This window comes from Wolffia australiana, chromosome 3 (assembly GCF_029677425.1).
Source record: "Wolffia australiana isolate 7733 chromosome 3, ASM2967742v1".
NCBI classification, from domain to species: Eukaryota; Viridiplantae; Streptophyta; class Magnoliopsida; order Alismatales; family Araceae; genus Wolffia; species Wolffia australiana.
The window spans coordinates 21,094,705-21,110,525 of NC_135837.1; the positions used below are offsets into that span (position 1 = coordinate 21,094,705).

Here is a 15,821-nt window from a genome sequence, read left to right on the forward strand (position 1 = left end):
GCCTACCTCGTATGATGTGTTAGGTATGTTAGTATCATCATCCCTCTTAGTATAATCAGCATCCCAAATTGAAAAGAGGGGGCACTGTCACTCCATTGCTGTGGGCCTTCTATGTTGCTTCAAATGTATTTTTTTCACTAAAACCTACATTCCATTATCGTTAAATCAGTTGGCTAGGAAAGACTGCGGATATACCAGCCATTTGCCAATCAGGAGAGATGTTCATTCATAGAAAATTGTTGCTATCCCATAGATAATCACCATTAATGTGCTAATCTTAACACCAATGTTCATAAATTTATGTTATTTCGGCTTAAAGTATATAAGTTTATTTTTGTAATAATATTCATATTTTTCTGGATTTTGGTATTTAATGGTAACAGCCAAAGTTTAGCCTTTCGGATTTATATGAATAGTTTTTGTGATTTAAAAAACATTCTATTTTGATTTAGTCTGCTTTGCCAGCTGTTGCTATCTCACTTGTTTGGATTGTAGCTAACCATCGGCTACGTCCAATGATTACCTGTGCCAATCAAAGCACCCATAAAATGTGCGACCAATATGGAACAGAGTCGTCTAAAACAGAGTACACATGTTAAATGAATAAAACATATGGATTTAATTTGTAACTGTTAGTGAGACATCCTCTATATGGGCTAATGGGCCCTATTCTATAAGCCCATTAGCCCTCTTATCTATCTCTATCTTAATAGGGTATAATAACCCTCTTGTATCGTCTCTTACAAAGAGTTAAGAGATCATCTTCTTCCTCTTCCATCGAGCTCCCTCTCAATCCTAACCCTAGGTTAGGTTCACAGTAACAAATGGACCTAAACCCTTAAATGCACCTAGGATGGGTGGTGAGATGAAATTTCAAGCACACAACCATGCTTAAAATCACACTAAATGCATTTTTTACTTTATTCAGTTTTGTAGGTCTACATGAAAAAATGTGATTCAAAGAAAGGTTTAAATGCAGATTACAAAGCCAACCATTGGTACTTTTAGTGATTTTTAGGAACAAGTGTCAGCATATGACTGAGTGCACCAACTTTAGTACCAATGGTTGGCACTTCTCCAAAAACTCACACATGTTAGCAGCGCATTAAAGTTCATTTTACATGTGAATTCGGATGCATAATCTTTGGGAAATGTGAGATCAGTATCCATACTGGTGATCCATTATGTGGAAATATGAGAAGGGGGAAAATAATCAAAAACCCAAATATTTCAACTTTATAGTACAATATCTGACAAATCAAAAAGGATTTCTCGGTTAAAGTTTTGAGGGTAGATCCACCTTTATCTCTTCTGTCCATCCATGGTCTCAGATGAATAAATAGATTCTCTAAATATTCATCAATGAAAACACAACCTTTGAGTTTGTTACTAACTATGATTACCAAAGTGATTTTCTCATTCAAGAGTGAAAGAATGCTTATCTAATAAAGGTCGTTGAAGAAAAAGCATCACTCAATCCATTGGGCACGAGAGACAATCTTAGTGTTATAGTCCGTTTATCTTTTTCAGATTCATTCATACATCTTTTTCTTAATTTATCATCCTGCACATCACCATTAACTTCAATGCGTGGTGGTGCGTAGTCACCTCCATATCCACTGCTATTAGGTGGTGGTAAGTCTGCAACACTTTGTCGCTAGCTAGCGCATATTGGCCACCATCTCCACCGCAATCTATAAAAGTAAAAGATCTATGTTCCACTCTATGCACATCAATAACCATGATCCGCCATCACACCTCGCTACCAAAACCCCGGTGAAGTTAATTTAACTAAATTTTTTATTATTTATCTCCATTGCAATCTATAAAAATTCCTTAAATTATTCCATTATTTTTTGATAAATTAGGATACATATTTTTCTCACCTTCTTAGAATTGTGATTTTTTTTCCTTAATTTGCTTTCCTTTTATTAGAATACACTATTAAAAATAGATATACAATGCCATAGACATATAAAGACAATAAAAACATGGATTTGAACCACACTCAAAATGTGTTCATAAGGAAAATTTTAAATATTATTTCGTAAATCAGAATCCTTAGAGAAGATATTTAACCCTGATTCCTAGTTTATCACCCATCTATGAGAATATAAACTTGTTTCCCTCAAATATAGTCCCAGAGTTTCACTCTACCCTTTGGAGAACAAGATTGAAAAACACAAGAAAATCATGGTCTTTTAAATCATAACATCTCATAATTGGATAGTCATTTATCTACAATAAGCCAAGAAAATTTAAATATGTTTGATAAGCTTCCAAATTTATGAATAAATATTAATAAATTTCATCGTGAGAACACCAAGGGTCGAATCCATAGAGATCATTTATTTAAATAGAATTTATAGTTTATTTATATTTTTCTAATTTTATATTTTTCTTGGATTTCAAGCTAATATAAGGTACTAAATATTTTTGGGAATTGTTTAAGATTTTCTAGTAATAATCTAGTAAGAAATTACATTTAAATAATAATGAAATGTAGGGACCGTTTTACATTAATGCGAGGGTCTATTTATATATACTAGGTTGTTCATGGATAAGGGGAGAAAGGCGTAGCTATCCTCAAATTTTAACTCCAAAACCTACTCCTGGATCCGCATATGATATGTCATGTGGTTGAAAATTTTGGACCATCAATTATTTCTCTCTCGTGCTTAAACAACATCATCATTTGCTGGTGTAGCTGTGGAATCCGCAGATTCTCCAAATATTCCACATTGAAATCCACTTCACTCTGTTACTTATGTGTGTCCTCCAAGAACCAAAAAGGCATCAGTGAGTGGATGGAAATTTGTGTTGAGGCCTTGTCTCAAATCATATTATGCTATGAAGACTTGAAAAAAATAAAGTACACAGTAACGGGCACATTTTTTCTCATAATTGAACCGACACTTTTGCCTGTGAATTGGCACACTTAATGGGTTAGGTGTATTTATTTCAGATTAAATCATTATTTTTTTATCTATCCACCATATCCATCACAACAGATCCCATTATTTGCAATTTACATTAAAAAAATTTATCCATCCACAACGTATCACTAGCATAAGATTCAATTCACAAGAAAATGAAATCCCTTATTTTTAATGTTTGTTTCATAAAGGAGATAAAGAAGAAAAAAACTGAGTAATAATTGGTTCATTATGGCGCTATCCTGGTGAGAAACTATCACTGAGGATAGTTGTACAGGTGTTTATCCAGGTGATGGTCTATTTTAGATTTAGCATCATGTAAAACTATGTCGGGTTAATCAATTTTCATTAACTTTCTTGTGTTTGGGTATGATGGCATATTTTTTTCCAGATAACAGCAAATTTTCAGCACTTCTCAACAAATTTGTACTCTCAGATCTTCTAGATCTGTGGTCACCTTGACTTCATAAACCAAGTTAGGAAACTGTGTTATTAATAGCTCAAATTCTTACCTATTTTCAGTCACGAATTCAAACAGTTGAGTCTCAAATTAGTGTTGATAAAGAATATTAGTTCGGGAATTGTTCCTTAACATCCTATATCTGTAACCAAAATAATGCTCACGGTATGTAAAACAACCAGATGCAGAATTTTCCACATTGATAACTTGCAAATTAACATGATTAATTAATGAATTTTACATTATATTTATGTGTTTTAATGACTATATTTGCATGTTATCATATTAAAATAAAGATAAATCATTTACCCTTTCATTTTATTATTATTTCTGATTTTTTATCATGTTTTACATGGAATTTAACCTCATTTCAGTGAAGAAATATTTTTTTACAGGCCTTTAAATACTTGGCTAAAGGTTGGTAAGTGTTTTCAGGATTTTTCTGGAATTTTTCCATATTTTTATATAATTTTTTGACCATTATATATCCAAGAAATGATTTTTACATATTGAAATAACACATATTTAATTTATTTGGCATTTATAATGTGTTAAACTATTTACTAAGGGGTATCCACGTCATTCGCCCGAAATTTGGGCGAATAAATGGATATATTTATTTAAATAAGAATAGAAGAGAGCAAGAAGAATAGTCAAATATTGTGGCTATAAGATTTAAATATATTTAAAAAGAGAGAGAAGAATAGTCAAACATTGCGGCTATATAATTTAAATATATTTAAAAAGGGGCAAATAGTACGAAAGAGCATGAACTTTCGTTTTTGTCAGCCGGGCAGCATGAACTTTCATGCTTGTCTAAAAAATAGCAAGAACCAATAAGAAGATGCCAAGTGGCGTCTTCTTTTTTTTTCCATCGACAGTCAACTCATGACGTGGCTTCCACCGTGGCAGCCAGGTGGACTCCATGGTGGCATCCACGTCTCTGGCCGCCGCCGACGCCACCAGTCTCCGGCCGCCGACATCGCCCGTATCCGGCTGCTGACGCCGCCCGTATCCGGCTGCCGACGCCGCCCGTATCTGGCTGCCGACGCCGCCAGTATCCGGCCGCCGGAAGAAGAAGAAGAAGAAGAAGAAGAAGAAGAAGAAGAAGAAGAAGGTGACGACATTGCGGCGGAGGGGCATTTCGTCAAACAGGGCGTGGGCGAAGTCGAGGTCGCCGCGGGCGAGGAGGCCGGAGATAAGGGTGTCCAGGAGAAGGCGTTTTGGTGGGGCATTCTGGCGAACAAGAGGTGGGCGTCGAGGGCGTCGCCGGGGCGACAGCGGAGGTAGAGGTGCAAGAGGGCGTTTTGGAGGAAGACATCGTGGGCGAGGTCGGACTTGAGGGCGAGGGCATGGAGCTGCAGGCCGAGGCGGAGGTTGCGGGCGGAGGAGCAGGCCTTGACGGCGAAGGGGAGGGTGAAGCGGTCGGGGGGGACGCTGGCGAGGGCCATGGCGAGAGTGGAGGGCGTTGGTGGGGCGGCCGGCGAGGGTGAGGGCGCGGAGCATGAGGTTCCAGGCGAGGTGGGGAGGGAGGAGGAGCTCGGAGAAGGCAGAGGCGGCGGGCGGAGGTGGGCGTGGCGGCGTAGCGCGGAGGAGGGCGGAGAGGACGGCGGCGCGCCGGGCGGCCGGAGACAGGCGGCGTCGCGGCCCGAGATGGGCGGCGTCGGCGGCCGGAGACGGGCGGCGTCGGCGGCCGAAGATGGGCGGCGTCTGCGGCCGGAGACGCACGGCGTTGGCAGACGGAGACGGGCGGCGGCGGGGGACAGAGACAGGCGGCAGCGTCGACAGACGGAGATGGGCTGCATCGGCGGCAGTCGGAGATGTGGATGCCACCATGGAGTCCACCTGGCTGCCACGGTGGAAGCCACGTCATGAGTTGACTGCCCTTGGGGGAAAAAAAAAAGAAGATGCCACTTGGCGTCTTCTTATTGGTTCTTGCTATTTTTTAGACAAGCATGAAAGTTCATGCTGCCCGGCTGACAAAAACGAAAGTTCATGCTCTTTCGTAGTATTTGCCCATTTAAAAAGAGAGAGAAGAATAGTCAAACATTGCTGCTATACGATTTAAATATATTTAAAAGAGAGAGAAGAATAGTCAAACATTGCGGCTATAAGCTTTAAATATATATATCTTTATTTTTTAAATGGGAGAATATTCTCCAATCATTGCGGGCGCTGATGATGCAGACAATCACGTGTCAGGACGTGATCCAAGGATAGGGACAACGAGAAAATGGCATTCCGACCAATAGAAAAGTGACATTTCCTAACTTATTGGAGGAGAGATAAATTTAATCTAACGGCTTAGATTAATCCTCACTAAAACGTTGATATCTTGAGATCTAGAAGTCCGATTGGGCTGAAATTTGAGGGTAGGTTCGTCTTTTCTCCCTCTACAATCCAGACGGTTGGATCTTTAAATGGAGGTCTGAAAAAGGGCAAAAAACACTTTTGGATGCTCTCCCCCAAGCAATTGGCCAGGAAGGACACAAGAGGGATTCTTGAAGTCGACAGATCTTGCTTCTGAACTCAAATTTGTAAGTCTCTGATTTCTCTTTCAATCTTCTTCTTGAATAATTCTAAAACGCCAAGGCATGGGCGAAATGTACAGGCCCTAGAAGTTTGTTTTGAATGAAATTAGCACTTCATTTTGATTCCGATTCAAGATCTGATTTTTTATCCTTAATTCTACATCAATTTAAAACATTTCTCTTCATTAGATTTTTAATTTAGGGTCGGATTTCATCTTTTCCCTAATTTCTCCACTTTCTCTCTCTAGGTTAATTTGTTTAGTTTCTCTCTCTATATTTCAATTTTTATTGTTTAGGAATTTAATTTAATATATAAAAAAACTAAAAATAAAATTTGAATCGAAAATTCATCTATCTTGAATTCCAATTTAAAAATCCCTTTCTTGATTATTTAATTCCCAATTTTAATTCATAAAATTGTTTTACAATTTATAATTATTGGGAAATTAATAATCTGAATTAATCTGCGCTTAAAATTAAAATATTCCTATCCTGAATTTTCTGACCGAAATATTAAAAATTAAAATTAATTTTTACTTAATTTTGATTAATTAAATAATATTTTCAACGATAACTGAGATTTATTAATTGCAAAATTAATTCATTTTTGAATTAATTCATTAAAATTGGATAAAAATTCTCATTTGTTGCCTCCCTGTGGTTCGACCCCTTACTTGCTCTGTATTCTATATTTAGTGATTAAGAGAAATTATAAATTTTATTGCATAAGTCTAAAAGCCCAAACAACAACATATTTTTACATGCATTTTTAGGCTTATCACACATGCAAAGATGCAAAATGCATTTTACTGTGGTCTATCATCATATGTAAACATAAAAATATTCCACTCATTTTATCCATGTTTATCGATAGTCCCCTGATAAGCCAAAAATAGGGGTGAAATTATGAAACTTTAAAATCTCTTATTGTTGTTGATTTTGAGACAACTTATACAATAAAATTTATAAAACCTTAACTTAAGACGTATAATGATAAGTATAGGTATCTGATGCCGAACATCATCCAGCCGTCGTCCGGTCATCATCGAGCGTGTTGACTCGGTGTCGATAAGTAGATAACGGTATCGAACTACGGTCGGGCGTCGTCCGACATTGAATCCTAACGATTAGGAACTACGATGAAATGCGAAATGCATCTACGTGTAGTACGTGCAAGCGCCGACTAACAATGGGGTCCGACTCCCGGGACTCTGACGGAGTCGCCCGGTGGTGGGTGGTTAGACCTCCCAAACCTCGTCCAAGGGGGGTCGATAACGGTACGGCGTGGAACGGGATTTTTTCCCGCAGGGTTGTGCTCTCACAGGACGGGCAAGCCCGACTCGTACCAAACGGGTAAGACACTCGAGAATCGCAAGTCTTCACTCATCTTGTCCCGCTCACCTACGTCTAACCCGAGTGCGGTGGAGGCAATGCCACTAAGTACTGAAAGAAATAAGAGACGGCGCAGGGGACGTACCTCGTCGGGGTCCGCTGACTGCCATATCTAGCTTCGGGCGTTCGTCCTAGCGCGGCCCTGTGGTGTCGGGAAGCTGAAGCGCGCGGTTGAGCGGGAGCTGGGCAAGCAACGGGCATCGCGGTCGGGTGCGCGGTGGTGACAGCTACCAGGTGCCGACAGTCGTGGGCAAACTTGGCTTGCGGACAGTCCCGTAGTGGGATTTGCGCGGGATGCCGATTGTCACGCGCGGGCTGGCGGACGCCGGGCGACGACGTCAAGTGCGAGTAGCGGTCGAAGCAACAGTCGATCAGCCGGCGGCTCACGTACGTGAGAGGGGAGCGAGATGAATCTCTGAGGGCCGTCCAGAGGGCACGCACGCGCGGTGCAATCCGAAGGCGGTGCGGTGAGGTCGGGCGCGTGCGGTGGAGAAACGGGTGCGGGTCACCTGCGGCGGCTGGGTACTGGTCGACCAGCGCTGAGACGTGGAAGGGGGGGGGGGGGCACCGGCGGCAAAGGCGCGCACGTCGACGGCAGCCGTGCGCACGGGCAACGGCGGCCAGGCGAGGAAGTCTCAGACGGCGGGGCGGATCACGGGAGAACCACCGACAGCAGAGGAGGCCCACGGTGGCGTTTCCTTCTTCACATCGTCTCCCCTACCTTCTTCTCTGCTTTTCATTCCTTCTCATCCTCCTTTCCCTTCCTCCTCCTCCCTCTTCTCTCCTTCCTCGACCGTGAGCGGCGACCTCCTCGTTCTAACAGTATTACTCATAAAAAACACTGTCAAAAATAAACGAGAGGTAAGGTTTTTAGGACGCCATCCTGTCCCTTCTATAGGGGGGGATTGGATGGGCCTTAACATAACAGGCCTAAGCCCACAAAAAGAAAATAAAAGAAAGGGAAGAAAGAAAAACCAAAGGGGAAGAAAAAAAAGAAAAGGATGAGGAAATAAAAGAAGAGGGGAAGGAATTGTCTTTCCTTTGAGTGGTGGTGGAGGGGAATTCCTTATAGGTTGGATTGCCCTCACTACAACGAGTGTGATGAGATAAAGAGACAGAAACGAAGATAAACACGACGGAAAAGAAGGAAGGGAAATACGATAAAGGACCAATTACCCAATATATTTGAATCTGGGCGTGTGCGTCGTCGCTTTAGCTTGCCGTGCCGACTGGACACAAACTGGTGGTTATGTCGTTGACGAGGTTGACGTCTCCGAAGACGATCCTGTAACCTCGGGCTGCGTCACACCATCAGTATCACCCAATGGAAGCTTGTAAGGAATCCAATTAGTCATCTACTTGAATAATTTGACCCTAATTAGAAGTAATTTAACTTTTTAATGAAGATCAAATCACCCTAATTAGATAAAGAATTTAGAAAGGAGGGTAGAGGAGATGGGGAGAATAGAAGGAGGAGCTCTAGATTGACTTTTTTGATCCAATACAAAGGATCAAAGGAGTCAAGTATAGGGATTAAGAAGGAAATTTGATTTTGCTTGTTTTGGTGGAATTGGGTATCCGAATTCACTAAGTACTATCTCATAAACACAATCTGATATATCCTAGAAAATAAACTTTTTATAATTTTTTTCTTAATGTGCAAGTGGAATAGCTAGATCGATTTAATAATCTCTCCTCTCGATCCTAGTAAGGGCTAGTACCTGCCACTCAAGCCTAGCGATTAAGAAATTCAGACCAAGAACAACAGGAAAAATTACAAACTTCCCTAACAAATAATCGAAATTACACTAAAATCCAAATATAATTAAGTAAGAACTTCCAAATAGAATTAATCAAGAATGAACCTCCTCTCAGTCTTGCCGCTATGAAAGAGCCCCTTACAAAATGACTTCCTCAACCAAAATTTCTGCTTTTATACTTACTCTAAATGGTAAAAATTATTATTTTATGCCCACTAAGTAATTAATTTTATATATCGATGTATGCTTGATCTGAATGATCCAACATTAAGGTAGAAAGAGGAGATCGAGATGAGCAAATCCATAAAAATTTGAGCTCAATCCAACTTCAGAAGTAAAAGTTATTTATAAATGAAAATTGACCAATTTGAGGCATTAGATCAATTTTTTATTTATTTTGATTTAGATTTTGAAACACGCAATCGCGTGTCGCCTCCTGATCAGCTGGTGCATTTAAAGTTGTTTTGGCACCTCCTCTCACGGTGCGCCACGTAACCCCAGCTGAAAGAAGAGAATAATAAAAATATAACAAAAATACATATTAAACATACTTGTGCATTGTTACTGGCGCTGCCCAATGAGAAGCTGCCACGTCACCTCTCTTGCACAACTTTGTATGCGCAGCATGGTCAGTGCACTTACCTCCCAGGAAGAGATTTCTATCATCACATTTAAGCCATCAGATTCTCTTTCGACGACCGAGATTGTGCCACGTAGCATCGTGAAAATTAGTTTTTGACAATTTGCGCAAAACCCCCTTCTTTAATTCACACGCGCAATTTGGTGCCACCCAAAAATATTTATGCATATGCCCCTCTTCTTTCTCTCTCCTCCATATTTCCTTAAAAACATAGAAAAAATCCAATGCATAAAGCATATAAGGCAAATTTATGCATTATTCCTTAAAAACATATAAGGCAAATTTATGCCTTATACTCACCTCAATTTTATCATTACCCATACTTTTTTACCGTGGTTTGGGAATCCAAATCCTCTACATGTCTAGCTTCTTAGGATTCCAATAGACTCAATATTATCATTTAACGTATACTATTTTACCATACAATTTATAGATCACGATTTGTAACACATGCTTTTTGATGTTATCTTCACTACATGAAACATCCCCCCTATGTTGACATCCTCCTTAACTCCCTGGGTATGCATATGATGTCTAATCCCCTGATCCCCTCTCAGGAATAGTTGTGCCCTTTCCCTTACACATGTTCCCATTTAAATGGGAGTGTCCTGAGAGAAGTGTTTGTTATTCGAAGTACCCATCCCTTCTCCCCTCTATGTCCAAACCTCATCATTCCCCCTGCAATCCTCATCCCTCATGATCATCCTCCTCTTCAATGCAATCTTCAGGTGGTCATCCTCGGTAATGATGTCTGGTATATATGAAATCAGTAACCAATAAGCTCATTTCTGGATATTGCTACTATGAAAGTGATAAAGTGATAACTTAATATTGGTATTAAAACTGATATTGAGATCATTAGGAATTTGATATTTGGACACTAATATCTGATATCATAATTGGGCATTGGATATCAGATTTAGATATAGATAAGAAATTGGGTAATGAGTTAAAAAAATATAAAAACTTTAATCCTAATCGGTAACTATTTAAGCAATTAACCAGTGAGGTCAACAGATAATGTTGAAGGTAGCCCTCACCCCAGCTTATTGAGTACGTTTGGTAGCAATCAGTCCAAGTGGGACCCTAAACAGAACTTATCTAAAAGACCAAAATTTTCACATTTCCAACATGAAATAAAAGATATCTCGAGGATAATTTTATTAATGGCTCCTCAGAATTAACGAGCAATCACACACAAAGAGCAAGACTTGAGATTACTATTTTGACTTTATTGAAACTAATGTACGCTTTTAATCGTGATATTCTGGGATTACCACTTGATTGTGATTCTTAACTCATTATTCTATAAATGTTTTTGATGTAACATTGATTTTATCACATTTTGATATCAAATTTACTGTCATGTTTAATGTCCTGAATTAGTGTCAACCTTTTGTTAAAATGGTTGAGTACTTTTCGATATCCTGCATCCATGTTGATGTAACACGACGGGCTGGGATCGAATGGCTCGTGTCACACCACAGGGGACGGCAAAGGACACGTGATACAATGATGATAATGATGCGTTCGTTTGAAAATTAATGAGAGGAACGATGGAACCTAACTGATACGAACGTAAGCATAGGAGATGACACGAGGGGTCAGGGCATGATCAAGCTCCCAATGACCCGAATTGTTAGATCAAAGGCCGACGCAGCGGGGGATGATCACAGTCTGTGCGCGTCCACGCCCGTCGCTGCGAGTGATGCTGACCCGACATCGACGAAAGGACGTCCTTAATACGCGTACGGTGGGTAACCCTACAGACATATGAATTCTCTCAAGGCAATGGAATAGACGAGGACGGCACTATAAAAAGTAATAATACTGCAAAATAAAAGGGGAGCCGAACGTGACCTGCGGTGTTCAGGATAAGTTGCACAACGCTCGTCACCGTGAGCTGTAGAATCACTTCAACCGTCGATCAAAGGTGGAGGCGGGAAACGTCAACGTAAGTCAAATTGCGCACAACTAGGCTCTGACTAGGAAACGTCGACGAAAGTCAACAGCTTGGAGGGCGGCTTGTCCAGGAGCCGTGGGTGGCCAAGGACTACGGCGGTGGCGAGCGGGAGCACCGACATCGACCCTTAGGGTAGTCGGAGATGGCGATTGGCCACCGTTCAGTGCGAACAGAGGTCTAAGGCGTCGAGTGTTGACTGTCCTGCCGTCAAGGGAGATCCGAGTAGCGTTGACTCAATACCTTGTGAGTCGGTGGAGGTTCTCCCACGAGCGACTGACGGTGACAAGCGTTCGTGGTCGTTTGACCGAACGGTACCGGTAATGGTCGTCGTTTCTAGAGAGCGTCGACGCTCTTGTAGAAGACGACAGTCATGACTACCGCTGGAGGTGAGCGGCTGGCGGCTTGGGACGTCCACGGGTCATAGCGACGCAGGGAGGCTGGGGTGCAACCAGGTCTCTGTCGACGACGTTGGCCAGGGCAGCCCCAACTCTAGCGTACAACTGGTGTCAGCGGGAGTCTCGGTCAGGGCAGTTTGAGTTCTGGCAGTCCACCTCGAGTCTCCAGGAGAGGCAGTAGACCACCGCGACCGATATCTTTGGGCACTAGCGACAAGGAGTGGGCAGCGTGAAACCCTTTTGGGATATTCTTCTTCAATTGATGGTCAGGGTGACAGCAAGGAAAGCCTTCTTCTTCCTCTCCTGTTGAAGGGGAGCAAGCGAGGACGCCTAGGGTTCAACTACGGTAGAAATTTTCGAAAGGAAAACAAACGATACCATTCTTCTATCTTCACAAACAATGTCTTGGAAAAAACGTGAACCCTCCCCTTCTCCATTTATAGTAAAAGGAAGGGGGGGCGGGGCTCCTTCCTTCAGGGGGAGAAGCCAAATGGGCTTCCCCCCTAAAGGGTCCTTTAGGAGGAGGAGCCAAACATGGGCTCCCTCCCTAAGGGATGTGACAAAACAAGACAAAAAAAGCAAGGCACACACATGGGGGAGGCCCACAAACACGCAGGAAGGGGCCTCCCTACAGTAAAAGGAATGACGAGATAAGACCAAAACGATGCGAGGAGGGGCCCGTGCACGGGGGAGGGCCTCCATCAAACCAAAAGAAGACACAGACACGAAATAAAACAACGGGAATGCAGTTTCCTCAAACCTGGTAGCGAAAACTCAGATTTTTCACGTCGGCTCGGGCTCCGCGACGTGGCTGATGGCAAGTCTGGACTTGTATTCCAGGTATTCCAATATGGGCATTGCATGGTCCTCCATCACAGGTATTCCAATATGGCCATCTGCCATTGTAACCTCATATCTGGGGTTGGACAATTAGAATCAAAGACTGGCTTGACTGGGCCGAACCGGGACTGTAGGTACTCCATTCGAGGGTGGACCAGTTGGTCAGGCAGGTTTAGGTCCAAGGCACAAAGTGGACCAGAACCAGAAGTAAATTATTAAATATTTATTTAATTTTTTTTGTAAAATTCTAAATACATCAAATGCAACTCGCCTGGAGAGGTTTCTATTGATCTTACCATAGCCGTCATATATTTGACCATCCTTGGGCACCCACATGATGTAGAGGATATTTAACATAACAACATAAATTTTCTCCTTTTTGACTTAGACAGTGGCTAGTCAACTTTACGTGACTCGGAGCCATGCGTACCATACTGGGACTGAACAAGGGCAGACCAAAACCGTACCTAAGTTTAGGTAGGTTTAGGTCTTTGCTAAAAACACTATTCATATCTGATACACAGGACGATATTCAACGTTTCATGTTTCCAAATCAAAGAGCTTCAAACGAACAGAAAAGAAAAGAGAACGCAGAAAAATTAGGGTTAGGGCCGAGCTAGCACTTCTCTCCCATCATCGTGCGCATACCCAACTCTCGGAGTAGCCATAATCCGACAAGAAAAGAGCTCGTTATTGCGTGGAAATGGCTGTAACGTCAAGCCCTGGGCCGTGGCGAAATCAAAGAGCTTCAATAGAACGGCAAAGAACGAACAAGGGCTCGTTATTACGTCGAAACGGTCGCGGAAACGTCAAGCCCGGCACTTCATCAACTGAGACAAAGCGAGGCCATTGCTTGCGTCAAGCCCCGGGCCGTGGCGAAATGAAAGAGCTTCAATATAACGGCAAAGAACGAACAAGGAGACTTAGGGCTAGGGAAGAGGCGGCAATTCACGGCGGGAAGGGCTCGTTATTACGTCGAAACGGTCGCGGAAACGTCAAGCCCGGCACTTCATCAACTGAGACAAAGCGAGGCCATTGCTTGCGTCAAGCCCCGGGCCGTGGCGAAATTAAAGAGCTTCAATATAACGGCAAAGAACGAACATGGAGACTTAGGGCTAGGGATGAGGCGGCAATTCACGGCGGGAAGGGCTCGTTATTACGTCGAAACGGTCGCGGAAACGTCAAGCCCGGGGCCGTGGCGAAATCAAAGAGCTTCAATAGAAAGGCAAAGAACGAACAACGAGACTTAGGGCTAGGGATGAGGCGGCAATTCACGACGGGAAGGGCTCGTTATTACGTCGAAACGGTCTGCGGAAACGTCAAGCCCGGGACTTGATCAACTGACACAAAGCGAGGCCATTGCTGGCGTGGGCGTGGATTTGGCGGCCGACCGCGAAGAATGGCGAACCCCGCGCGCGCGGCCCGCGCTCGGCGTAGCCGTCGTCGCACGTCCCGACGTCGCTGATCACGGCGGAGAGATTGATCTGCAAGTCTGCAACGGAGTTTCGCCGCAGCGCCTGAAGCGAGCTTTGAAGGTCCGCCAACGCGCTGGCGTAGGTCTGGCGGCACGTTTCAACGCTGCCTCTCGCGGCGCGGCTGTGAGATAGTCTGGCAGCCATGGCTCTACCCTCGCGGGCCTTCTCCATGGCCACCAAGATGCTGGCTTGGGCGAGCGCCGCGGCGCCCCCGGCGTGGGCGAGCTTTGAGGCGGCGAAGCAGATGGCGGGGAAGTCGGTGCGGCGGCAGAGCGCGGCCGAGCCGCCAGCGCGGGCGCGGTGGGGCCATCGCACCGTCGCCGCCGCCGCCGGCGCGAAGAAGAGGAAAAGGGCGGCGGCGAAGAAATGGGCCAGCGGAGCGGCCATGGATGCCCGAGGGAATGAGAGGGATTCTCGCGCAGGCGCTCGTCCTTGGTTTAATATCGCACAAGGGAGGAGATGGAAGGCGCTGTCGCCGTTCTGAGGCAGCGCTTGCATGTCGCTCGGCCTCCTCTCCTTCGTGGGATCCCTCCCAAATTAGCCGCAACTCCCAAATAACGTTCGCCCTGTAACGGAATGAAGAAGACAGCGGTACGGTAGATTGTATCGTTGTAGGGTATTAGCTTTCGTTTATTTCTTAGGAAAAGTGATTAACTTGTGACCCTTTTTTGGTTTGGATGCAAAGTTTGTCTTGATTGACGTGGTGGGATAACTTGGGTTTGATTCAGCAGGATTATGTTTCTCCAGTTCCAACTAAATCGAGGCTAGTTCTTTGAGTGCCCCCATTAGCCTTAAGAGATTAAGCAAGTACCTACATGTTGACACAAAAGACTAGTACTTATGGTTATTAACCTGCTACAAACGGATTCTGATGAATGCCTTGTCTTCTCAAGGAATGCCCATCTTTTTCACATGTTGAGAAGGTGAACTTGGGCGAAAATAGCCCCATATCCATGTTAATAATCTTAATGAATGTTTATCCTTTTAGACCTTACGCACTATATACTAAATTCTTCCTTTATATGCTTCCATGAGATACAAGTATTTTTCACTAGTTGCAGGCAACAAGGACATAACATCTGGCATTTGAAACTGATAAATGATGAATGCCATCAAATAGTGTTTCATCAAATTTATATCCGTAATGCCATTTGTCATTTGATCTTAGAGATTTAAAAGTTATAAAATGATTCACATTTATCCCTTTCTCTAATATTATTTTATGGTTATCTTTTTTTATGAGGTTATTCTCTCACTTCTAGGAAACATTTTTTAAAATTTTCTGTATTTTTTTGTGTATGCTGCACTCGAACCAGGACCACCCTGCAGCTTGTGTGATGTTATTCATCGTCACCTGGCTTCCTAAAAATTAATTTGGACGGTTTCAGTCAAAACACACTCTAGGCTGGCCAGAGGGGGAGGCATTCTA

The 15,821-nt window shown here is 43.0% G+C and overlaps 1 protein-coding gene across 1 annotated transcript; it reads right to left on the reverse strand.

Moving 5' to 3' along the window:
- Window positions 1-14,118: 14,118 nt before the first annotated feature.
- Window positions 14,119-14,975, reverse strand: LOC144700439 (uncharacterized). The gene has a single exon (XM_078571849.1). The coding sequence runs from the start codon at window positions 14,888-14,890 to the stop codon at window positions 14,237-14,239; it is 654 nt and encodes a 217-aa protein (XP_078427975.1). The 5' UTR covers window positions 14,891-14,975; the 3' UTR covers window positions 14,119-14,236.
- Between the last annotated feature and the right edge of the window lie 846 nt (window positions 14,976-15,821).